The 27,305-nt window shown below is 36.4% G+C and overlaps 1 protein-coding gene across 5 annotated transcripts in view; it reads left to right on the top strand.

Moving 5' to 3' along the window:
- Positions 1 to 27,106, top strand: part of Lim3 (Lim3 homeobox protein) — an 85,160-nt gene extending 58,054 nt beyond the window's left edge. Inside the window, exons 1-7 of one of the 5 annotated variants that reach the window (XM_076422636.1) lie at positions 1,166 to 2,895; positions 5,375 to 5,551; positions 10,917 to 11,123; positions 13,712 to 13,904; positions 17,047 to 17,213; positions 19,844 to 20,062; positions 20,740 to 27,105. In XM_076422636.1, coding sequence (XP_076278751.1) covers positions 2,640 to 2,895; positions 5,375 to 5,551; positions 10,917 to 11,123; positions 13,712 to 13,904; positions 17,047 to 17,213; positions 19,844 to 20,062; positions 20,740 to 20,921 — 1,401 coding nt within the window. In that variant the 5' untranslated portion in view covers positions 1,166 to 2,639 and the 3' untranslated portion in view covers positions 20,922 to 27,105. Of the gene's footprint in view, positions 1 to 1,165; positions 2,896 to 5,374; positions 5,552 to 10,916; positions 11,124 to 13,711; positions 13,905 to 17,046; positions 17,214 to 19,843; positions 20,063 to 20,739 lie in introns of those variants that run through there. The other 4 variants (XM_076422637.1, XM_076422633.1, XM_076422635.1 and 1 more) reach the window with 4 other exon arrangements.
- Positions 27,107 to 27,305: the final 199 nt, after the last annotated feature.

The raw sequence follows: 27,305 nt of genomic DNA, 5'->3' as shown, positions 1-27,305 counted from the left end.
CGAAGTTGTCTGAAATTTTGTTCACGGTTCGGAAAGGAACTGGCTTTCTTTTAACAACGCACCAAGAGGAAAGGAAAAGCAATCAGTTTCAGGTGTTCAATATTAATTCCTTACGCCTTGCACCACCATCTATTTTACAGCTACAATGATTAGATCAGTGTTTCCCAACCTTTTTTCTGCCGTGCCCACCACCTAAGCCTTTCAAAAAATCTTATGCTATATTTTTAATAGTCGAAAATTGAATTGATCACTGAAGAAACTTAACCTTTTGCACTCGGAGCTATTTAACTCGAAAATTAAGCATTACTTCCGAGCTAGAATATTTCCATTCCCTTTGATTTTTGAAATTTGATGGATGTGGATACACATGTTACGTGTTACAAAATATTGTTTATAAAGTTATATGGTATGACAAAAAATTACAAGTGAAACGAGTAATTAGAATAAATTGAAAAGATGTTTGAGAAAATTGGAACCTATCAGGTGTGATGCAATTACAGTGGCTCACGAAAGTATTCGAACGCCCTTTAAAACAGAATAACTTTTTTATAATTGTAACAAACGACCTGATTTTTTATAATCAATTAGAAGCACTGGTTTATGAAATGATATGCAAAAAAGATTTTCCAAAAAATTATAATTTACAAAGTTACATGCAAAAATAAAAAAGGCATTTGTTAAACTTTTTTATTAGGGCCCTTAATGAAAATTTAAAATATTTGTTTTGTAGATGTATGTTAGTTATACACGTGCTGAAAATTTCGTAAAAATCGATTAACATACACACGAGCTACAAGCGATTAAAGATGTTGAAAATCGTAGTTTTACACGATTTTTGATCAGTTTCTGCTTAAAATCCACAAAATCGTACATCTCTCGATGCGTGTCGTTTTTTCTTGCGTCAACCGATTTCGATGAAATTTTCAGCATGTGTATAACTAACATAGATCTACAAAACATATATTTTAAATTTTCATTAAGGGCCCTAATACAAAAGTTTAACAAATGCCTTTTTTATTTTTGCATGTAACTTTGTAAATCATAATTTTTTGGAAAATCTTTTTTGCATATCATTTCCTAAACCAGTGCTTCTAATTGATTATAAAAAATCAGGTCGTTTGTTACAATTATAAAAAAGTTATTCTGTTTTAAAGAGCGTTCGAATACTTTCGTGAGCCACTGTATATCGTAAATATGCGAGAGGAGAACTAAATAATTCCATTCTCACAACGTACCTTTTTATTATGAAATCAATACACGAATACATTTAACTTAATTGCTTTCCGTAATATTAATGAACAGTTTTGTAACTTGTACTTGGCTATCCGCATTCTTATACAATGAAAATTGCTACTAAAAAAGGGAAAAATTCTGCTCAAACGAGGAGGTCAACGTCGAGACAGAAGCATATTTTCAAGAGCTTGACAAATCGTATTTTTTAGAGGGTTTAAAAAAATGGCAGGGACGTTGGGAAAAGTGTATCCTCCTAAAAGGAGATTATGTTGAAAAATTAAAAAAAAATTTCTGAAAAACTTGCGTTTTCATCCCTAACACACGTGTACTTATTGACCCACCCGTATGTAGAAATGTCTCGTTTGGTTGTCAGTACAAACGTTTTTTAAATTAGTTTTCACTAAAGACTACTAAAAAGCCTAGAATTTAAAAGCGACGTTTGTATCCTCGCGTGCAAAATGGACCGAAGTCCCGTTATCCGAGGTCGGCCAGCGAAAATCAGTAATACGAAACGAGTAGAACCTCTCTGCGAATATCGAAGGAAGAAATTTTCCAAAAAATTCTCGATAGAAACATACGCACATGGTCAACGAGGGATAGAGATATATCGGCTCCATCTTTCTGGAAGCTTGACTCGCGCAGCCAAGGCACATCATCACCGTGTCAACGGCGTATCACCAGCACCCTAGACGGAATATCAGCAAGCGGAGCATCGGTTGTTTGAAAACCGCTTGGTAGTGCGTCAGTCGCCATATTGGGGGCGGTCGAGGTTCCCACCAATCGGCACCGAGGCGTTAGAAGCGTGGGTGCGGACCACACCCAATAACCCTGACGTATTCCCCACCAGAATGCCCGCCACACCCACGAGTGTCACGTGCGCACGAGCAGCTGCGACATCGTTGGGACAGTCCTCCGCGAACACTCGTTGCGGTCGCTTCGACGCTTGGCATGTCTGTGCTGCCACACTGAATTCACTTATCTACTCTTAAACTCCTGTTCTCAAAACAAACTATCGCCGCCAGTGAAAATCGTAATCGACGTCCGTTTAACGGGTGGATATAAACATTTAGATCCGTGTAGTTGATCAAGTTTGGCTGTTACTTAACGGATACAGTTGGTGCGGCCGATCTGGAACGCTGTATCAAAGTATGTGATCTCCGAAGAAAGTGACAGTGACCGGGAAAGAGAGTTGGTCTCGTGGATATACTTGGATTAACTGAAACTATATAATTTGTAAGAGGGACAATCGAACGATGGGATTTGCGGTGCAATTGTGGTGGAAGGTGAAAAGGATACTGAAATAGTTACATACAGGACAGTTGAGATAACGCAACAATTTCTGGACACTGAATTGTTGGGAACGATGAGACAGTGACACGTCAAAGTTCGGCTAAAAAAACAGAATCATGACTATGATAAGCCTGGAAATGCTGGGCCGGGAGGCTATGCCTTTGGAAGGGATGTATCGACGCGCCTGTCAGGATGTCTTGACACCGCCACACGACAGTTTGGAGTCGCAAAACGTCCGGCGAAATAGCAGCAACTCTGGACATCCAGCGAACATCTCCAGCTTCGACGACGCTTCCCACAGCGATATGCATCCTCTCGATCAGAGGGCGGTCGATCTTGGTCTACCGGCTCACATTCCTGAGATCCTCTATTGTAAGCCCCACGATTTATTTTACGGTTTCAGTGATACGAACTTTTACATCGTAATTTCATAAAAAAGGAGAAAATTTATATCAATTGTATGCCTATATGTTCTCATCTTAGATTAACAAAACTAAAATAGAATTTTATTTCGATTTAAAGGAAATTGTTAACATACATTTTTATCAGAATCTGTACAGAATCTTCGTCACGAGTCGGACACGATATTGTAAGGCGAGGGGTTAATTAGAAAAACGAGACCAATACGATGGTAAATGCTGCTATCTTTTGTATCGTTTGCATTAGTGTGAATCTCACCGATACTCGACTCCTCGCTAACTCGGTCGTCGTACGTGTTTACTGGTTCCTAGGGGAATCCCCCAGTGGTGGGGATAAAATTTGCACAGTTACGGTAGAGACCTTTTCGACAGTTACGGAAATGATATTGTAACGCAAGAATTTGACATCCAGATCCTAAACTGTGAGCACTATCCCTAGTAGCTTTTATGGTTGGCATTTTGTTGGGTCTTCGTTGGGGTATTGGTTGGCAACGATCATTCCCACGTTACTATGTACAATACGAACATTTTACGGTTATTTTTACAGTATATCATAAGTAAACAGCGGATCTTGGTGCAAAATCAAAATTTTCTATCTGAATTGCAACGAACTGGAGTGAAGTAGAAATTGATTTTCTTTCTTACTATGTTTAGTGGGTTGAAAATATTGGGTCGGCAAGAAAGTAATTTCGGTATTTTAAGGTGAAATAAAACCCAATTTTGTTGTTCGATGTTCTTTTGCCATATTTATGGTAGCTTCACAATTCCGCGGTTATAAAACTTCTGGTCCTTGTCGACAAAAAACTGATCCAAGTGCGATTTCAGGTCATCATTAGTGGAAGTTCATTGTTTGAATAAAAAAAATTGGGTTTCATTTCACCTGAAAATACGAGATTACTTTCTTACCAATCCAATAATACATATAATATGACAGTATTCTTAAATTCTTCTAATGTGTATATTATTTTAAATTGTAACTACTCATTTTTGCCATGAATGCATCAAATCCGCTGTCTAATCATACACAACATTGTACATAGAAACAATATATTTACACGGTAAAAATTGAGAGAAAAATGAAAAAAAACTTACTACCCACGTGGGACTTGAACCCGAATCGCCTGCGTAGTAAGAAGTATGTAGTAAGCTGGTGTCCCGCCGCTGAACCTACAAAGGTTTTATTTAATTTAAAGTTATTTAGAGAGCTTCAACAATATTAACTGTTCTTACAATAACTATAAAAATAAACAGAAAGTTTTTCTTAACAGAGGTACTTTATTTCTAAAGGTACTAATGTGTACATTAAACATTATAGGAAGATTAGAGTCATACAGTTACGGGCTGAACCTATAAAGGTGTCTTGATGAGCTACTAGATACGTCAACAAATTTTAATCAAAATATCTAAAAAAGGAAAGGCCCATTCTGAAGAAACCCAAAAGGGTTTTCCTATACCACATGAGCACACTACTTGCCTACTCCTTGGAAAATGGAAAAATTAAAGAAACTAATGAATTCCAATGCTGCTCTCGCAATAAAACTTTGGTGGATCAACGATCGCGCAAAAATACAAATTGTGAGGTATTTATTCAGAAATACGAAAAAAAATCAATTTGAAATATAACATGTGTTTGGTTGCAGCAACATTTCTGGCGTCTGTAAGACGATATTAAGTACCGGCGAAAAGTTTGGAATCACGGCGTAAATTCAGAGAAACAGAAGGTTTATAAGGAGAACTGAATGCCTTTAGAACAACCAAGGAAGAATTAACTTGTCAGAAAACTTACGAGCAGTATGTTTTACATTTTGTATTATTTTTTTCATCAGGGAATGCGTATTTTATTCTTCAAATTGCTCTTTCATTAAAAAACCGCCTTTATCTTTAATAAGAGCCTGACATATTCAGGGCATTCTGGAAAAGTTTTTCGATTCTGATTTGATATTTTTCCATACTTTTTGTAGAAGTTGCCAAATATGTCCCTTTAGAAAAGTGCATTACGAACATTGTCTTACACTACGTGCATAAACTATGCAAGATAATTATGGACATAAGAAACTGCTGAAATCTGTTTAGAAATATTATTCAATTTTTATTTTTACAAAAATCAGCAAGTGATTCCAAACCTTTGGCCGGTAGTGTATTTAAATGTTGCCAGATTTTCGTTGAGGCAATATTGTATTATCGTCCTAAATTTCACGTTAGTTAACCGACTATGTATAATAATTGGCATAATTTTTCGTCGTGGGCTCTATGTTGGGGTTTGGTAGGCAAAACTATTAACCATATCCCAACTAACTCTCAACCGTTGGCGAACCATAAATACTATTAGGGACTGTACTGTTGAAACCATACGAAATTCTCGTTTTTATACTTGTCCGTTGAAACTTACGAACACTCACCATAATCGCATGAAATAATTGTGTTTGTTGTAGCTTCGATACCGAAGTGCGGCGGTTGTCAAGAAGCTATCTTGGACAAATACGTCCTGAGAGTCCTCGAAAGGTGTTGGCATGCAAGGTGTCTCACGTGCCGGGACTGCGGTGCTAGGCTGACCCACAAGTGTTTCGCGAGGAACGGCCACCTTTTCTGTAAAGACGACTTCTTCAAGTAAGTAGGGGGAGTTCCCCTAGTACCGGACGCTCAAGGTTTTTTCTTAAATAAGAACTGTAATATTTTATTTCTTTCTATTCTGCGTTATTATGTAAATCAACAATATTACGAACCAAAAGTAAAGTGAAAAATAATCGACATTTCCGTAATAACTAACTTGTATCGACATTATACTTTGGTTGTATGATTTTAAGAATTGAGGAAGTGGCCCCTAGTACCGGACACGATAAAAATTACTTATTCCCAGCAACCGTCTACATAATGGGCGAAACATTTCGGGATATTGCCACAAGCCCCGTGGGCCCATTTTAACTAGCTTAGGTACATTCTTTGTGTGTCCATTCTTTTATTATTTCAACAAATCTCTGTTCTAATATTCAACAAACTTTTCCGTTAATCTTTTTAGCTCTTCACTAAAAAGTACAGCGCGTATCAGAAGACGCACCCTATTATTTCAACAAAAACGTACCCTCTAATGAATCATCGATTTATTTTTTTTATAGTATATTTTTAGAAAACTATTCATATATGACAGTGGTCGGCAAAGTCATTAGTAGACTGCGGATTATTATGCAAAATAAAAATTGTCTTCTTAAATTGCAAGACACAGAAGCCACATAAAACTTTCTTTCTATTTTCAACAATTTTAATAAATCGAGAATAACATTTGGGCTGTTTTAAATTACATCCACCGATTTTTGTCATAAATGCATAAAATCCGCTATCTACAAACAACAAGAAAAGCAAGTGCGTCTGAACTTCTGATACACGATGATATATTTTTTCAAAGTGTTCTAAACATACGATAAAAAAAATCAATCGAAAATTCATCAGAGGATACGTTTTTGATAAAATAATAGCGTGCGTCTAAACTTCTTATAGACTGGAACATACAAGACTGAGATTTGTGAATCCATCAAAGAAACATTTATTTATTAAAACCAACACATCATATAAGAAATATACATTCATAGATACAAGAAAGATCATTTCAAGGAATCGCCCCAATAATAACACAACTCATACGACTTCTGACCATGAAAATTAATAGATACAATAGTTTACATTTTGTATGATGCACTGGATTCTTATCAGCCGCAACTAACCTCCATAGCTAGCAAAGCTGAAGCGAATACTTATTTGGCCTCCTTAGCAAACGTGATTATCATATGTTTCCGTCCCTCCACAACTTATACAACACCACAGCTCGATAAAGTTTTAAATGTTAAACATGTATCTACTGTCCGGTATTAGGTGCCGTCCGGCATTAGGGGAACTCCCCCTACCTAGTTAATTATTTCTATTCGCGTAATATAGTTGATCGATCACTTACATATCTCGGATATCTGCAAGAAAAAGTTAATCTTCTACCCGCAGGGCATGTAACACGGATTATCAATTTCGTATTAAATATAAATGTACAGGATGCCTTAATTTGAATCAATTCCATTCGAATATCGTGTCGAGTTCTCCAATTATGTCTATATTCGAGTGCCACGTCGATCACATACGACCGACATAATCTTTTTACCAAATTTCAAGATCAATTTTCACTGCAACTTATTAAATAAACCTTTCATTAGAATCTACAAGGTGGGGGGATAATACGGAAATCAGAGTGTTATGATTAGACTGCAGATGTTCGTGCAATTTTCCATTTTTATCGACAAATTTGAAGAAAGTGGTGTGAAATAAAATCCCATTTTTAATGTGAACAGCTTCTTTAGATCCAAAACAAATAAAAATCTTACTAAATACTACCGAATTTTTTGAAAATTTTCATAAGCCATAAATGCATAAAGATCCGCAGTCTAGCTATCGATTAACTAATTCTTTTCAATTTTTGTATTAACCTCGAAGCTGTGTAGTTCGGTCATAATGCATTTATGGCAAAATGAGTAGATGATGAAAAATGTCCCGAAACCATTGTACTTTCTTGAAACGGATTAACGTCATTTAAAGGAAGTTTTTCCTTTGAGAAAATATACTCCGTGTTTTTTGTTAATAACTTCTTAACAAAGCCGCGGGGAACATTTTCGCAAAGGAAAAAGCTACTTGACATGGTCTCAGGAATCGTCCCCTTCAAGGATTAACAACATTTTTGAGACACCTTGTATGTATTATGTAGTAATGAGACAATTACCTGCATCACATTAGGTATGAGAAAAGCAACAACAAATTCATGTTTCTGTTTTAGAATTTCTAAAATGTCTAGAACATAATTTTTGGGCGTCTAAGGAAGCATATTACATTTAATTAATTCGAAAATGAGTGTAGAAAACATTGATGATCAAACATTAGTAAATATTTTACGATCTACATTATTAATTTACCTTGAGCAGTGTTTTTTTATTGCACATCTGTAAAACATAAACAATGAATACTTCATTATTAATATTAACATTATCGAAATTGTATGTATGTAAAAGATACAACAAGATAGTAAAGGGATCCAAACGATTATCTATTACATAAAAAACATTATAGAGATCATGTAAATTTTTTAATTCACTGTTAATGCTACTTTCTAATATATATGTATACTTATTAGTATACATACTTCTAATAATAATACTAGTTGTTTGAATGAATGAAGTAAACTTCATTGAAGTATTAATTCCATAGACACAATAGTGTAATATTGTAGTAAGAGACTCGACAGCGGATCTTTATGAAAAATAAACATTTTCTACGTTTTAATCATAATATTGTTATATTATGTTCGACTTTTTAAGATGATTATAAGAGAAAATACATTTTCATTTAACTAAGGTTTCTTACAATTAGACAAATTCTGATTTTGTATAAAAGACCGCAGTCTAATAAGGAGGTAGTGAAACCGATGCAGAAGTTAGATGAAACGTGCATGTACAGATCCACCATTGGTATTGATTGTGTCAGAAGAGCGTGCCGTTTCTCATCCACCCACACCTCCGCAACCGCGAGACGCCATTTTTCTTCTTCCGTTAGCCGAATCGAAGGAACTTGTTTCCCTTCCCCTTCGTCTTGTCCTTTCCCGGGTACTCGCCCTTTTCTTGGGGTAGAAATCTTCTCGAGAACGGAACAACCACCTTTACAACGCATTCCGAAACTGTAAATGTTTGTTACTTTCTCGCCAGTTTGATACATGGCTTGTTTATTAGCTGTAGCGCCAAACGTGACGAACATTTAATCACTCGTTGAAAGTTATTTCTACACTGCGGATCTTCACGCGTTTACGGCATCTTCGCAAAAAAGTACTAGAAGCAGTTTATTAAGGAAATTAATAGTATTTTTCTTTCTATGCAAAACTTACTATGCACATTTTTGAAAAATGTTGGAATATTTGTTGCAATGCGTTTTAATTATTATTACCAGTGTTATTCGGATTGCTATCAATGATTATTAGTAGACTGCTTATAAAAATTTTTTTAAAATACTGGAGTATTAAATTTAGAGGTTAGTACGAAACTAAAACAGAATTTTATTTGGCACCACTTTCTTAAAATTTGTTTACAAAAATCGAAAATTGCATAAACATACGCAATCTAATTGTTAGTATTACGCTTCGCAGAAAATATGTTCGAATTTTCACTTTACATATTCAAAAACTAGAACTCGTAAATACAGTAAAATCTTGATTTAAGAAAAACCCTCGGGTCCGTGCTGTTTCTTAGATACGGCGGTTCTATCATTTCTATTAACATATCGTGTCGAGTGTCATTTTAATCAGAAAAATGTCACACATAAGTTGATGAATGTCCCATAAAAAAGTCACAAATAAGTTGATGAATGTCCCATAAAAAAATAAAGAAGTTTGTGGTACACACCGATACACCTTTACACTGCTTGACGATCGAGTCACCTCGGTAATAATATTTTTAATGAAAACTTAAATATACATATATTATACAGGGTGTGGCCGGACAGGTGGTACAATCGAGCAAGGAGTGATACTACATGCAAAAAGAAGTCGAAAAAAAGGAATAACATTATTTCGTTTGGAAGCTCGTTTTCGAGAAAGCCGAGTTTGAAAATGCACCGAATACACGTGCTATTGCATAGAAATCGTTTGACGCGTCTGACCGTGATCAACCAATTCTACTTTGTGCATATATTATACTGCAGCACGCGAACCTGGCGGAACTTTACACTCAATTTTCTCGAAAACGATGCGTCAAACGAAAAAATGTTATTCGACTTATTTTTCCATTTAGTATCACCCCCTGCTCGGTTGTACCTCCCGTCCGGCCACACCCTGTATATCTTTGTTTTTGAGTATTAACATAATAATGTGTTGTGCGTTAATTTTCGTTTCGAATTTTCTTTATTCGCCACCTAATTAATTCGCTCTTAATCTTTTTATGTACAGGGTCGTCAAGTGAAATCTGGAAAATACTTCCTTGAAAGGGATGATTCCCGAGGTCATTTGAACTAACTTTTTCCTTTGCAAAAATGTACCTCGCGGCTCTGTTAACCTCTTTATTTTACGGTATCAGTGATTAGAACTTTTTCGTGGGTCATAATTTCCTAAAAATGTTTCGAGCGTAGTCCAATACAAGATTGCCGCTGTGTTAGAGGCAATTAACGCTCCGACTCGCACAATAACTTGTAGGTTCGCGTTCGTAACACAAGAACACTTATCGTGAACTCTTGGAAAGACCAAGGTTCACAGTTCAGAGTAAAGGTTTAGAAGAATGGTCCATAGAAAGTTCATAGGAGAAGTTTATTGTAAACTTCATAGGGAAAGTCCATACAAAAGCCCATAGGAGAAGTTTATTGTAAACTTTTCATGGGAAAAGTCCATAGAAAAGCTCATAGGAGAAGTTTATTGTAAACTTCATAGCAGAAGTCCATAGATGAATTCATAGAAAGTTCATAGGAAAAGATTATTGTAAACTTCGTAGGAAAAGTCCACAGGGTTCATAGAAAGTTCATAGGAGGTTAAGAGAAAGGTTCAAAGAAAAGTTCAGAAGAGAAGTTCACAGTTCACTTCACAGTTTTACTTCGCAACTCCCGTTCACAATTCAAGTTCGAATCCGAAATATGTAATACTGTTCCAACAAGACGCTTTGTAACGTTCCATGGATTAGTATACCAATGTATATAAGGTTCGTACGATTCTCTCGAAAGCCCGTAAAGTTTTAAATTTAAAAAAGTTCTAAAAAAGATAATTTTCACAGTCACGTGGAACAGCCCGAAAAAATTTCGGATTTATCTCGCTGTCCCTGTACCGTCCGGTCGATCTTTGCCAACAATGAAATTTTTCTTATCGATAGGTCTAGTGTGATGGTTTCCTGTCTGAAAACAGTGTCGCCGTAGTATGGCGACACTTTGCTGATGCCAATGCACGAACGTAATGTGAAAATGTTGTATGTTGTTGGTGTGGCAGGCGTTTCGGGACGAAGTGCGCGGGCTGCTTACAAGGATTGGCGCCGTCGCAAGTTGTCCGAAGGGCACAGGAGTCGGTATACCACCTGACCTGCTTCTCGTGCGCCCTTTGCTCCCGGCAACTGGACACAGGAGACGAATATTACCTCATGGAGGACAGGAAGCTCGTTTGCAAGCCTGATTACGAAGCAAAGGCGAAAGGTAACTACTACAATAGATGATTCAACAACGATATCAGATACTGTGTCAAGCAGATTTCGGATATTTGTGCTTTTATTGTATTGTTGACTGGAGCCAATGAAATGAATAGTGCTTAGCGGGTTTTACCACGCTCGTCTCTAGTACTGGCCGCAATATGGTAAATTTGACATCGCTGTCTCAGCCATTTGCCCTCCCAGACTCCTGATATTCGAGAAATAGAAGGTACCAATTGGTATTTGCTGTTAATAACAGTCAAAATATGAGAGGCGCAAATTGATCTCTGTTGTTGATCGAGGAACATGATATGATAACTAACTTTAAATTGGACTATTTTAAAGGAAAAACAAAATAACTAAGAATTTCGTTTATTATGTGGATAATAAAAAATAGCTGGAAATAAGTATGGAACCGACTGAAGTGACTGTATATAGTTGATAATGCTTAGGACTACCCACTGCTTTATTTAAAAAAATTTCAAACATGTGTTAATGGTATTTCTCGTAGACTTCTTTGTTGATCGTTCTATTGTTTCTAATGCATAGACAGCAGATCTTTATGGAAAATAAAAATGTTCTACCCGAATTGCAACAAACTGGAATGAAATGGAGATTTATTTTCTTTCTTAATGTTTAGTGGGTTCAAAACTACAGGGTGAACCATTAATCGTGACCAGTAGAGATCACTCTGTTATTAGCAGTCCGATTGAAAACGTGATTATAGCAAATTTTTTTGCAAACACACCTATAATTTTTTACGCCTATCTGTTATAGGATTTTAAGGCGAATTCGGTAAGTATCATAACAAAAAAATTGCAAGAATTTGCAATAACCACGTGGAAGTTCTTTTGAACTCATGCTATACATATGTGATAAAAACATTTTCGATCGGACTGCGAATAACAGAGCAATCTCTACTGGTCACGATTCTAGGTTCACCCTGTATAACAAAGTATTCTTAAATTCTTCTAATATTTTTACTATTTTAAATTATACAACTACTCATTTTTGTCATAAATGCATCAAATCCGCTGTCTACTAATGCAACAGCTGTTTGTTCAAGAACTCACCAGAAACTAAACAATTGAATGACGATTTTGATACTCTGGGTCAAAATAACCCGGTTAAGTAACACATTCTTATTTGTTATTTTTGTACGTAAAAACTGTTTCATCTGTCAACTGTAAACATCAGTTATTAACTGGTTACGTGTTGGTTTTCATTTTGTTTTTCTCTTTTGCCGAATTCTTTCCCTAATACCTAGCACTCTGAAATTTGATACCTACTCCGACGTTCAAGTGTTGTCTCTGTTGATTGCTCTCTCGCATACTCGCGAGTCTCTATCACGTGCCGCAAACATAAGTTTTCGTAATCTAGCGAAGTGCATCTTCAGACAATAAACGAGCGAATCGAACAACACGCCGCCACGCAAGCATTCATCGAACGATTTCAAGTTTCGTTTAATTGAATTATGGAAAGAATGCTCGATAAAAAGTTGCCGAAATTTTGAATTGCCGTCAAAGTGCAGTTAGTAAAATAAATAGAAAAATTTAGTGAAGATTGAATTGAAAAGGCAGCTCGAGGAATTGGACAATTGTGCATTTTGTTTACAAATGTGAACCCTGAAATGTACAGTGGATGCTAAAGGTATTGGAACACTAAATTACTGATTTGCGAAAAATCGTCGATAGTCAAACTGTGATAATTTCGTTAAGAAAATAGTAGAACTTGGTCTCATTTTAAAGCTTGAGACTTCTACTTTCAGAAACCATCGTCATATGTTAAACTATTGCAAAACTATTGTAACGTTATTTCAAGTTTTAATGTTATGTTATTATACATAAGTCTGTATTATTATTTTTTTGAAAGTACCGCTGTTTAAATATCGACAGTTTTTCCAGAATCGGAAAATTAGTGTCGAAATCCATCTTGGATCCACTGTACGTATATTCTGTGTTAGAAAACTTTCTTATAGGATTCGAACGATTTCTCCTTCCAGCACGACAGTGCAAGTATTCATCGAAGTAAAATAGTTCAGGAATGTTCACACGACAACAAGGCGTCCGAACCATAAAATGGTCACCGAATAGACCAGACTTAAGTCCCATTGAAAAATAGAAACGAACTTTTAGAAGCTATTAAGTTGTCACGGAAAGATATTTTACCATCAAAGAGTGAGAACATTTAATTTCATCAATGCCAAACCGTATTCAAGCTGTGATACATACATGCACGTGGGAATGTCGCAAAACTCTAGGTAATATAAATATTAAATCAATTATATCGTTACTTTCTTCGTGAGTTCATAATGTTCCATACTTTTTCCCAGAACTTCGGACGGTTCCATACTTGTTTCCAAACCAACATTCTCTATCACGTAATAAACGAAATTCTCCATTATTTTAGTGTTTCCACACAAAAATAGTCCACGCGCTTCATATGTGTACCGTTGGAATTTACATTTTAAATAGAAACATTGATATTTGATATTCTCATCAATTCCATATCTTTACGTTTGGTTTCATATTTACTGCCAGGTGTAGTACGATTTGATCAGTACTGATTAAAACTTGTTTACGTTTCGGTTTACAGAACTGGCCGATGGTGGCAGTATAGACGGCGAACCACCGAACAAAAGGCCGAGGACAACCATAACCGCGAAACAATTGGAGACTCTTAAATTAGCGTACAACACTAGCCCTAAACCTGCGAGACACGTGCGAGAACAACTCTCTAACGACACAGGGCTTGACATGCGCGTAGTTCAAGTTTGGTTTCAAAACAGGTACGTTTATCATTTAATAATACAAATTCCTGAAATTAATTTAATATTATAGTCTCAGAGGCAAGAATATTTGCGCATTTTTATCGAACTTTCATTAAGACCCACTTACGATTCTCTTTTGGTGAATTAACATTATTGAATTTGGGTAAACCTTGCATAACCAGAAATTTTTGCCTTTCTCCTATAAATTTTTGCCTTTTCCCTACGATAATCTGTAGATTTCGACAAGAAGATGCGAGGAATCCAAGTTTCGATCCTAGAGGATCAACGGTTCAAAAGTTACAAGTATTTAAAGTTGAGCTATTTCCAGTGTTTTTGACAGGTTAGCGCCGCCATGTTGCGTGCAATGACGGTGAAAGCAATGACTTATCTTCCCGTGTAGAATCGTTCCCTCCACGTTTATACGATTTCAAGACACCCTGTAGACGTGTGGAATAATTCAATTTTGAGATTAATCATGATGATGACAGTGAGCAAATTTACTTTAGATTAAAAAATCACTGTGATAAATCACTTTCGCTCTTCCATACTGTTCATATTCCCAACTCTCATATACAATAAAAACAATCACACGCGCATCAATCCATTTTGCTCGACACGTGCAGCGGACAAAACAGACGAATAAATAAAAGAAGTTTGATATCGTACAGTGTGGCAAGGATGCCCCAGATTAGATGACTGTTATCAACATTTGAAGAACCGTCAAGTGATGAAGTTATTGATACTCGTATGCAGAAATTTCAACTTCAATCCAAATAGAATTTGATTTCGGTTTAAAAGAAATTAATAACATATTTCGTAGATTAATCGGTTAATTATTTCAGTTGAAATAAATGTTTCGGTTTATCTTTGCGTGGGCTACCTTTTGAATAAAATGGATTACATAGATAGAAAACCACACGTGCGAAAACGATTATACATAGCGACCAAGGACATTTCTGCATAGACGGAAAGCTTTCGCGCGCTAACAATTTCAGCAGCATTCAAATTCTGTTAAATTCGTGCGGTTCAGCGAGTATCGTTCACCGAATTCAGATATCAGGGAACCCGAATTACCAACGATACCATAGAAAGGCAGTTTCAACATGGGCTTGCGAAGCCATTTACAGCAACTTGTCTCATCACCGAGCCGCACATAAACACGACTTTTTATTGGAATCTATTATAGTATTCTCCTTTAAAATTAAAATTTCCATTTCGTCTATAAAACCTGGCTTCTGAAGCAATTTGATAACAATTTTTACGCTTCTTATTAAGGATGTTCTGGAGGTACATAAAAACGCAACAAAATTTTTGAAAATTTGACAAGATATAATTCTTACTAAATTAATGCAATTACCAAAGTTTGGGTTCGATTCACTGCACCGTTTAAGAATTATAGCAACTTAAAGTTTCCATATTTTAAGGAGAATTCATAAAATTCCACTTCAAACCCTATTTAAACCTTGAAAAAACACAAGTACCAACACCAGTTTTTTTATATATAATAAAAATTATGTAATTAATTATGTTCAAATTTATTAGGATTCACCAAACAGTTACAGAGCAAAAAATTATAAACTGTTACAAAACGTCAAATTTATCGTGTTGTCCTTCTCACTAGCATGGAAACGCGACAACTGTGTAGACCACTGTATTGTATAGCTACAATCAGAGGGTACAATTATTCGCAAAAGTCACTTACAATTTTTTATAATATAAAGATAATTTGATTACAAAATAAATATAATATGAAATTCACTAATTAAACGAAAGCTTTTTAAATTAATCTATTTTTTTAATGCAAAATATACTCATGAATGGCTTTCATTGCCAATATATTGATGGATTTCGAATTTCCTGTACTTTTTTGTCTCCCATTGTACCTCCAGAACATCGTTAATATACTTTTTATTTCATTATTTTCATATTATTCGTAAATGACTGTTTAGTGTAGAATTACATTCATTAATAACTTATTAGGTTTAGGTAAAGTGTTTGAGCAAAGTATACATATATTCTAAAGCTGCATTAATAGTGAATTTAAAATTTACACGATAATGTTTTTTATTTGATAGATAATCGTTTAGATCTCTTTATTATCTTCTTGCGTTTTCTGATGTAGAAGAATCCTTTTGATCGTTCAACTTTTGACTGAAATACGTCATGTCATGTTTCTGCAACAATATAGTATGATAGTTCACGATTCTCACTTGAGTTTTATCATTTATCTTGTTGGTCTAAGGCCTCAGGCATTTTTCGAACTTGTGTTCTTCGAACTTCCCTTTCTCAAGAAAGTGTAGCATTAGAAATCGCGTACATTGTGGTCAACATAAACGTCGTTGTAAAAATTGCTGTATCAATATCGCACCTACGTCTACCACAATCAGTATCGAATGTGTGCTAACTCTAGACTTAATCTCAAACTTCATCTATGCGACAGTGGATTTTGAAAACTGTTGATGACGTTATCACTGACGTTGTTTATTTCTGTCATCGATAGGCATCGATAAAACATGTGCGAAGACGATAAAAGTACACACGTGTTGCAAATTTTTCTTCCAAAACACTTGTAGCAGTTTTTTTCTGACAATTTCCAACATGACCAGAACTACTTCAAGCATACAAAGATAAAACTTGTGTAAATTTCATTGCAGATATCTATAAATTATCGAGGTACAAATACCTGCACATAGAAAGAAAACGTTTTGTAATATCGTGCATAATATCTGCTCGCCTACAAAATTGATTCGAAAAGCAATAAAATTGTCTTTTAATCAATTCAAAGTTTTGTATGTTTTATTCTTTTCTGTTTGTCTCTGCAAAGATGTTGGGGGATATACAGGGTGTACCAGACTTTGTTTTATTGCAAATGAAATGGTTAAGAGGGCTAATAGTTTAGTATCTATATATTAAACTTTGTGGGATTATTTTGGCGGTAGGAGGGGGAAGGGGGCCACCAACATTGCTTTAAATGGAAAGTAGCATTAATTTTTTGTTATTGTGATACCTCTTAAATTCCATGTTTCAACATTTTCATAAACTGTACCGTTAAGTCATTATTCGAGCTGATCATGTTAGGTGCCTCATCCTGTATTGAGTTTTATATTTTTCTCTGTGAAGTGATACAAAACATCACCTATTAATTGTTCTTCCTTTGCAGGAGAGCAAAGGAGAAGAGACTGAAGAAAGATGCGGGCAGAACGAGATGGTCCAACTTCTTCCGAAATATGAAAGGAACTGGACCTGGTGGACACTCACCGAGGCATGATAAACTCCTCGATAAAGACGAACTTAAAGTCGACCTTGATTCCACTTTCGGCCATCACGGTATGTCACCACTTGTTTCATTCAATTGTTACGTGTATACATATGTATACAGCCAGTCATATAAGTATTCGTACGCCCTTTAAAACAGAATTACTTTTTTTATAATTGTACCAAATGACCTGATGTTTCGTAAGCAATTAGAAGCATTGGTTTACTAAATGATGTGCAAAAAAGATTTTCCAAAAATTACAATTGAAAAGGTTGCATGCAAAAATAATAAAAAAGCATTTTTTAAAACTGTTTTATTTGGAAAATTTCATCGAAATCGATTGACATACACACGAGCTACAAGCGGTTAAAAAGTTTTCACGACTTTTGATCAGCTTCTGCTTAAAATCCACAGAATCGTACATCTTTCGATGCGTGATAATTCTTAGAGGTTAGGAGTCTTGGAAATTACTTATTAAAAAAGTCTCAAAAATGATTAAAGAATTATTTAGAAATCGTCCATTACTTCCACTAGGTACAGTGTTAAAGGAAACAAAGTATAATTAACCCCTTGCCGTACCTTTTCTTTTACGGTTAAAAGAAAATTTATATTTTTTGTATAGCTTTATTCTAATGCTTAAATATTGATTGCAAATAATTTATTGCATCTAAAATGAAACACGTAACATTTTCATATTTGTTAGACTTTGTTAAAAACCTTCGTCACGATCAAAACATGCCTAAAAGATTGGTTCTTTCAATAGAATACGTAAAATACGTAACATGTATTTACAAAAATACGAGCATTAGTTAATAGTAGCATTGAAAAAATTACATTGTGGTACTATTTTAATAAATATTTTTGTAAGTGATTTGTGCAAACTATTTTATTAATTCTCTGAAGAGCAATTCTCTCTCTCTCTTTGTATAGTTTGCAATACAATATAGTAGAGTAAATGTTTCAATAAATTTTATGAAATAAATATGATTACTCGAGCAAACTTAACTAATAACATCGAATAATTTATTATTTGGTTGGTCGATTCTCGATCCGCTCGTATTTTCACGTTCACCTACACACATATGTGCCTGCTTATTCCACTGAGATTAATTCAATTTGCTCGTCGGCGCATATGAATCTACGATCCACAGAACTAGTATATCTATATCACAACCAGTGTCCATAATGGTTCCGTATTCAAAAAATCGTTCTGCGTTGTCAGATATAGCGCTGAAAAGCGACCAATAACGCGTTATTTGTACTTCCAATATCGCGAAATGTACGCAGCTTCTCCCCTCTGTATGCGCAAGCATTCCCTTCGATTCATGAAACGAGAAAATGTGAAAAGCGTGGTAAAGGATCCTCGAATATTTTCACGTAGCAAACATTTTGTTATGAAGAAATACGTTTCTGTTATATGCTTTCGCCGGCGGCTAAAAGAATTTTCCTAATCATAAAGAAACTCTAGTACGTTTCGTATGCTATTATTAAGTTGTTGCATACGAAATGTCCCATTTTAGAATGTTATAAAACGCTTCGATCAACTCTTGTTAGAGCAATCTTTAAGACTGTCTTTTCGAGATCATTCATGGTTCGGATAATCGAGGTTCTTCTGTATTTACAATTTTGATAGAATTATGACAATTAAATTAAGACAATTGAATGTTCAATTAAGACAATTTTGATGTTCAATTGAAAAACAAAACGAAAGAGAAGGATACAGTAATTTGAGATAGCGTTGTCTTCTTCTTTTGGTACTGGTTACATCCAAGCTTTCGTGTATTCGAGCGTTTAGCAGAGGGGAAGACGATCTCGTCAATTATTCAAGAGTTCGTGGAGGCTAACTGCCAGTTCACCATGTCCGAGATTTCAGGAAGATTGCGGGCCATCCACGAATTTATGCCTATCGTTAACCGTACGCGCCCGTAAAGCCATGCAAACTTCCACCGTTGTTTAAATTTTAAAGCTCTTCATTACCGAGAACCCATTTATCTATCAACAGACGTTCATAGCGAAAATAGAAACTGGTTTATTCAATCAGTCTCCGATTGTATTTTTCAAATCGGTGACTCGCTGTAATTTGTTCTTCGAAGAATGAAATTTTCATTTTATGTTTGTGCAATAGATGTTTGAAAGCTCTTAGCAACAAAGTGAAAGTATTTCTGTACACATTCCGAATTATGTCAAAGTGTTCTGTTATTACTAGACTGCGGATCATGTTGCAAAGTAAACATTTTCAACGTGTTCAATGGAATTTTCCATTTTTTATCTACGTTTTAGTTCAATGGATATTAACCCTTTGCACTTGGTGCTATTTTCACTTTAAAATTAAACATTTCTTTCGACCTAGAATAACTCCATTTTACATTAATTTTTTTCTCTGTATGAATATGAAATTAAAAGCAAAATAAAAATGTTCTACCTAAATTGCAACAAACTGCAGTGAAATAGATTTAATAAGTGGAAAATAATGTAATAGCACTTTCAAATTCTTCTAATATTTTTACTGTTTTAAATTGCACTTACTCGTGTTTGTCATGAATGCTTAAAATCCGCTGTCTATTGATATACCAACATACTTAATAATCTAAACAATACTATAATGGTCTCTCTGAGTCACCACTCGAGTGCTAAGGGTTAATATGCTTGTATGAAAGTTTCGAGATTGCGGTGATTTAACTGAACGAATATTTGCATTCAGATTTGAGTAACGACAGTTACGGAACAGTGGTGAACATGGGATTAGATGGCGAAGGTGCGAGTCCAGGTGGGGGTGGAAATGGAGCAGGTGGAGGACCCCCGCGAGGATATTTAGGTGCAACGACTCCTCCTTATCTGTCAACAACGTCCAGATCGCCGTCCTTACCACCCCAGTTTCCATATCCACCGGATGCTGGCCTCTCCGTCTACACTACCCTCAGTAAGTCAACATTTTCTCTTTTAATATTTCGAATTAACCCACAAAAGAACAGTAGTGTCTATCGGACCCATTTCAAAACTGAAGCAATACACTACTATAGAGTGAGTCTCGTGACGTGACGATCTCAAATAACTCGTAAATTATTCGTAAGTTTAGGCTATGGGTACGATACGGAAACTAAAGTGTTGCTTATACAAGATTGCCCTGTCAATGGTTCGTGGTTCGCTCTCGAGACGGTCCCGAAGCGGTGTCCGATGACACCCAAACTCTGGGACCGTCGCGTCGCATCGCATCGCGTCGAGTGTTTCGAGTGTTTCGAGTTATCGCAGCGAACCGTGTCTAAATAAATATCTCACGTTCGGTCCGCTCGAGATCGAAAACTTTGTTTAAAAATTTTTAAATGACATTGTAAATCCAGTCATTTCGACTGGCGTGGTAGTTCTAGTGTTAAATAATAATGTTTGGTATAATAATGTTGGGTACCCGGCGATGAAACGACGCGAAATTTTTCGCTTACGAACAAGATAGCTCACCAAGAATAATCTTGGCGCAATATGCCGCGAAACCATATCGTTTGAATGAGATATGACTTGCATCCTTGCGCAAGCCATCTTCCGTAGGATAGCTTTGTCGAACGACAAAGGAGCATTCTATTGAACGATATATGTATGTTGCAGGTGGTGCAGGCAGCATGGTACCAGGACCGGCGTCCGATTTGAGCAACGAATCAAGCGGAGGCGGCGGAGGCGGTGGAGGCGGCGGCGGAGGTGGTTACCCAGACTTTCCACCTTCGCCCGATTCATGGCTCGGCGAACCGCCACCCCCGCACGCTCACCACCATTCCCACTACGGCACATAACCCGGCAGACGTGCGCGTCGCCAAATACCGTTCGGGAGAACGGATCGGCACAAAGCGTTCACCTGACATCTCCTTCGACGAGGCAGGACTCTGTTGAGAGATTACCGAGAATCCTCCATCAGACAAGCCGTGTCCTCCTTCGTCGGATCTACGACGTTAAATCCTCGAGCCTTGAGAGGATCTCGGTGTTCTCGTTAAACCACCAGCAGATATCTCCGAGCGGATATCGATCGGCCGTCGTCGATCGAACGCCGAACTCGAGCCAGGGAGTGATTTTACACCGTACTTTGCACCGTCCCGGCCGGTTTCCCGTCATCGGAATGATGCCGTATGTCGCTGTCGTGTCGCGTCGCGTCGCGTCAAGCTATACCATCCATCACATAAACAAAGAACCAACTTTCCTGTTGATGCTGCTTATTTCTTGAAACGTCCCGTTTGATTCTTCAACGACTCCACGTTGCCAATGAAAATGAAAACAAAGTGCCTCTCTCGCCAAGGCACGCTGTCCGACACAACCGGAAATGTTCTATACTTTAGCAGTTTGTCATTATGTAACTCTTTCACTACAATGGACGTAATACATTGTTTCCACATGTCGAAGAAACGATGCTATGGACGAGATACCTCGTCACCATGATCTCGCGTATCTTTCTTATTGATATGAAGTGTTTTACTTGAAAATTTGACACAAGTAATCGATTTTTAAGACATGTCATCATTGGTGGAATGTACTTAAGGTTTACGGGACCCGTCAAAATGACGGATTCTAATATTCTTAACTTGCGATTGCTAAGATTGTAAAGATGCTTCCCTGAGGAATTATTTGCCAAATTTATTTCTTGTATATTATTGGAAAAATGGACAAACATTTGGATAGACACATTCTTGTTACGTCTTTACAATAATGTGAAATAGTTATTTCTAGAGCTCGGTAAACCTAATATTAAAGATTATAAATACATCCAAAATACTCCATACTTTTAGCTTTTTATTGTTTATTTTGTATGGAATGCAGAGGGATAATTGTAATCGATGTAGAAGATCTAATATACAAAAACACAACTCGCAGAGAAACATCTCATCCAACAATAGAATGTGTAGTTTGCAAAGAAAATGGGAGACGAAAGGAAACCAGGTATATTCTGTAAAAATTCAGATTATGAATTTCACCATGCTTTCAAGCATTCCGTACAAAATCCACAATAAAAACTTTAATTGTATCAAATGGAGTATTTAATATTTATTTAAGTATTTCGATCAATGATGACATGTCTTCAAAATCGATTACTCGTGTCAAACTTACAGTGAAAAACACTTCGTATCAGGGATAAGGAAACACGAGATATCTCGTCCATAGCATCGTTTCTTTGACATCGTGGAAGCGAGATATCTTCGCGACGGTAATGAAAGGATTAAGCAAGTCAGGAGAGAAAAATGAAACTGATCTTGAGAAAGACTTGCTTCGGTACAGGCAGACTCGTAGAAAGTTTCTGTTTTCTGAGAGTAACAAGCAGGCATCAACAGCGCATAATGTTGTTCGATGTTCCTTTGGTGGGTATGTAGCTTCGCGTTTCTATTGCACGTACGCTACGAATTCGATAGTACGATTAATCTTAATATATTTATGTACAAGTTCCTCGTTTCCCGGTACTATGAAGTTTAATCGTCGATTAAAGAAAAACTAGAGGGTAGTTTAGGCGTGCCGCCAGCCGGACGTTCGTCGCAACCGATGCTTTCCAACGGATTGGAAGAACGGTGAACGATAACGGTCTGCTTTTTCGAAGATACATCCTTTGGCCGCGATCGGTACCATCAGGAGATTTCGAAAAGACAGTATCGCGTCGCGAGGGCCCACTTTTCATTTTTTCTCAGTGAATTCCGTCGAACCGGACGCGTGTAGAATTGCGACTGTGCTTCGGATGGGATCGTTAACCGTCGTGAACGTCAACGGGTCGCGTATCTGTGGTATACCGCGCTTATGTGACGTTACAAGTTTCGGGTGTCGTTTTATTGTAAATAGTTCAGATTAGATTCTATCGTACTCTAATAAGAAAAGTCAAACGGAAGTGGATCGAGAGAGGAGGGAGAGAGGATCGGCGTACAGTGATCTTCGCACGAGCGACGCCGTCCGCAAATAAAACTCAACACGCAAAGCATCTAGCAGTGTTTCCCAACGTAGGGCCCACGCACCACAGGGCGGCAATTTAATCTTTAATTAGTGATTTCTTTCTGAGACCCAGTGTTTAACCCTTAGTACTCGAACGGTGACTGCGAGGCGCCACTAAAAATTGCTGTACCATCACTCGAAATATTGTTTACATTATTAGATATACCGGTATCTAATCAATAGATAGCGGATTTTATTGAAATATTAGGTTGGAAAGAAAGATCTTGCGGTTTTTATTATAAAATCAAAATAACAAAAACCGTAAGAACTTTCTTTCCGACCTAATAGTAAAAACATTAGGAGAATTTTAAAATACAATTATTACACAGCGGATTTTTTGCATTTATCGCAAGAATTAGTAGGTGTAATTTATATAAAACTAATTGCAAAATTTAAAAATACCGTTACATTATTTTTACTCCAGTTTGTTGCAATTCAGGTACAAAATTTTTATTTTGCATAGAGATCCGCTGTCAACTAATCAATTACTAAACATTTAGGTATTGTACGAGGTGTTATACCAAGTTCATATCCATCGTATTTCAAAAATCATAGAGAATGGAAATATCCTAACTAGGAAGAAATGTTTCATCTTCGAGTTAAAATAGCTCCGAGTGCAAAGGGTTAAGTTTCTTCAGTGAACAATTCAATTTTTGAATATTAAAATGTAACTATGAGTTACATAGTGGTCATGAGAATTTTAGGAAGGCTTAGGTGGGGCATGGCACGAAAAAGGTTGGGAAACACTGATCTAGCAGGATAAGCATGGGTAATCGTACCCATGCCATTTTTTATTTTCTTTTTTATCGTCTGCTAAACAATTTTCTATGCCTGAAAAACACTACTCTGTAAAATTTCAGATCTCTACTCATCGGTTTAAGTGTAGATATGAGGCTGGAGAGCCTAAACTTTATAATGCGAAGGAAACAGTTTTATTTTCAGAGGTGATCCCTTGGAAAATAAATCATTGTTTTCTCAATCCTTAATAAGTGATTGAAAATTCGAACAAAATAAAGCTACCTCGTAGCTTAATTTTCATTTTCCTTTCGTGTAAGTGAATATCTTCGGAAATAACTGAAAAAATGAAAGGTAAAGTTTAGGCTTCTCACCCCCATATTACTCTTAACCCTTAGCACTCGAGTGGTGATTCTGAGGCGCCACTAAAAATTGCTGTATCATTATTTAAAATATTGTTTACATTATTACATATGTTGGTATCTAATCAATTACTAAACGTTTCAGTATTGTATGAAGTATTATATCAATTTCATATCCACCGAATTTAAAAAATCATGGAGAATAGAAATATTCCGGATCGGAAGAAATGTTTAATTTCCGAGTTAAAACAGCTCCGAGTGCAAGGGGTTAAACGAAAGGGTGGAGATCGGAAATTAGTGTTTTAGCCAAAAGAAATGAAAAATGGCACGGGGCCGATTACCCACGCTTATCTTGCAAGAACCCTGAAGCACTAATCATTTTTCCATCTAGCTCGCCAGGCAATGCAGTCGAAAGATTTTTCGCGGTTTCTTTTTTGTCAACAAGTTCCTTTCACAGTGTACAGAACGTTTCCTTTTGCATGGAAATATTCGGCACGTTGAAATTTAGTGCTGCAGAGTTGACCAGCATCGCTACCGATCGAAAGCAATCCCGGGGTTTCTCTATTTTCGCTGTAAATCGCTCGCGTTCGACTTTCCGACGCGGAAGGGTCAAGAAGAAATTCAATCACTCATCTTAGACAAGTTAGGGAACCGAGCGTCGAGATGCGATCTCCAATTGTAATCGAATGACAGTCGGCTATGAGTTGTTCAAACGGTATCGTATTTTATTACAGAATAGTCGTAAAGTTGTTTTGAAAATAGTCAACCTTTTTGGGTTTATTAGCTCGCGTTATTATTGGCATTTCCACGGGAACTACGAGTGCATATTCCAATTCCTAATATTCATGCAAAAATTTTCAACAAACTTAAGAAATTAATTTCTTGAAACCTCCTTGAGAAACATTATTTAAACATTTCCGAAAAATTGTTTCCTTTTATTGCTATATCTTCCTAATGCTTCTGTTACTATAATTAGAATCAATATTAACGTTCCAAACAATAAATAACAAGTGAAAAGGATGTCCTTTATTTCGATGCTATTTTTCATACTACTACTTACAACCTTGTCAAAAATTGTCGATTTTAACTTCTACAGACATGTGTTTTGACGTAAGAAATAGTATTAAATGCCTGCTCCATATTTGGTTTCTTGAATTCTGCACTCGGCCGTTTTCCCGTAAAATCTTGATGCGTATAAACTTCGAATTATCTCTCTTTCTGTCGATTTGCAACATTAACTAGCCTTGTCAATTGGGATAGGTCGATCGATCGATCTAACTCTGAGCAAATGTTCTATTGCACGGTTAACACTTTACGGAGAACGGCGTGAATTATGATAGTCTTCAAATCGTGTACATATGTATTATTTTAAAAAATGATTGACAATTCTGTTTTCTCGGATTCTGCGGAAACAGTTGTTCGGCTATGTTCTTGTCCGTAAGGTATTAACGATACTTGTATAATCAATGTCATAACGATGTCAATTGTACCCTCGTCTCGACGAATATAGTATGCGCGATGTGTATAATTTGTAATATGTATATATAAACGCGGAATACAGAACATGCGAAAGCAGGATTAGATTTATATGGAAATCGATAATCAAAAGCGGCGGTATCGATCGACCGATTGCGATCTCCGACGGCTAAACGGCGTGTATTTGCCTGTAATAATGCGAGGTTCGCTTCGAACGTTTGTACAGATTGCCCAACTAATTCTTGCCGCTTGATTGCTGCGAGTGGTGTATAGCCCTGACAACAGGAATCATTTGAAACACTATACACACCGCAAAAGTTGTTAACACCACCGAACTATTTTTAAAGAAACAAAATTGTATTGCCTCGTATTATTCGAACGAGTAGCCTCGATGTCGCGTTATGCGTTACGCGACACAAAAACAAGGATCGAGGTCGAGGAAAAAGGATATCACTGTAGAATTGTATATATGTCGCGTCGTCCCTGATTCGTTTTAACCGCGAAAATTCGATTACGATTTCGTAATAGTATTGTTTCGTCGGCTAGGAGAATTGTATGTTGTACAGTTACGAGAACCGAATACGTGCGCTTCTCGCACCGGGTTTCGCAAACAGAAAAAAAAAACATAAGAAAGGAAAAAGATTCACGTGACCGGCGCAGTTCATAACTTCATCGACACGAGTTACTACGGATCTTTATATTATTATCTAGTCATCGAGTGATAATAAAAATTCTATCATAATCTATAACGTGTTGTGCGCATTTGTTTAGAAGTTTGCTTTATTCACCACCTACCTCGTTCGCTCACAATCTTTTTTTTTGGGTAGCTATGAACAATAGTTTAAGGGGACATTGACTTTTTCGGTCGTAAATTTTAATCATTTTTATAGGACTGATAAAGTAATGAAAAAACATTTTTATAGAGTCCGTAATTTTTTGACATACATACATATCTATTTGATCATATATCAAATGCAAGAAAAAATTTTTATATAATTTTTTTAGTGATTTTTTATAGGGGGTTTTTATAGTTTTTATTTTATCATAAAATGAAACTTTAAGTGACATTTATCCTTAACAGTTCAATTACAAAATAACGCAAAGTATTAGCGGCAGAAAAAACATGAGATCGAGAACAATAGAGAAAAATTAATCAAGTGGCAATTACCACTATCTCTTGATATTATTCAGACAATTTTTATTTTGCACACAGATCCGCAGTCTGCTGATTATCAATACAGCGTCTCGAGCATTTGCGGCAAGTGGTACTACCGGGTTTTGTCCATCGGCTGCCGCAGCACAAGCGGGGTATAGCAGTATAGCAGTGGACTGATGATCATCTAATATAATTGGCAGTACCTCCCTGTACTGCAGCATTACACTAGTACAATATACAAACACTTTATGTATGAATTTGCAATAAATAAAGACTATGTATTACAAAGAATATCTGTGTATTATATTTATATATTGAACCACCAATTATTTCCTATCGTCCCACTTGCTGTCGAGTTATATTACTGATTTCCGCAAAAATGTACTTCTCATTGAGTTACTGTCCTGATTTGGGATTGCAAAAATAGCGAATCTTAGAAAAACAAAAATTTTCGACCGCCTGGCTTGTCGTTGACTTATACTACTGAA

This window comes from Lasioglossum baleicum, chromosome 4 (genome assembly GCF_051020765.1).
Source record: "Lasioglossum baleicum chromosome 4, iyLasBale1, whole genome shotgun sequence".
NCBI lineage: Eukaryota > Metazoa > Arthropoda > Insecta > Hymenoptera > Halictidae > Lasioglossum > Lasioglossum baleicum.
This window is presented reverse-complemented; position numbering and strand designations above follow the sequence as displayed.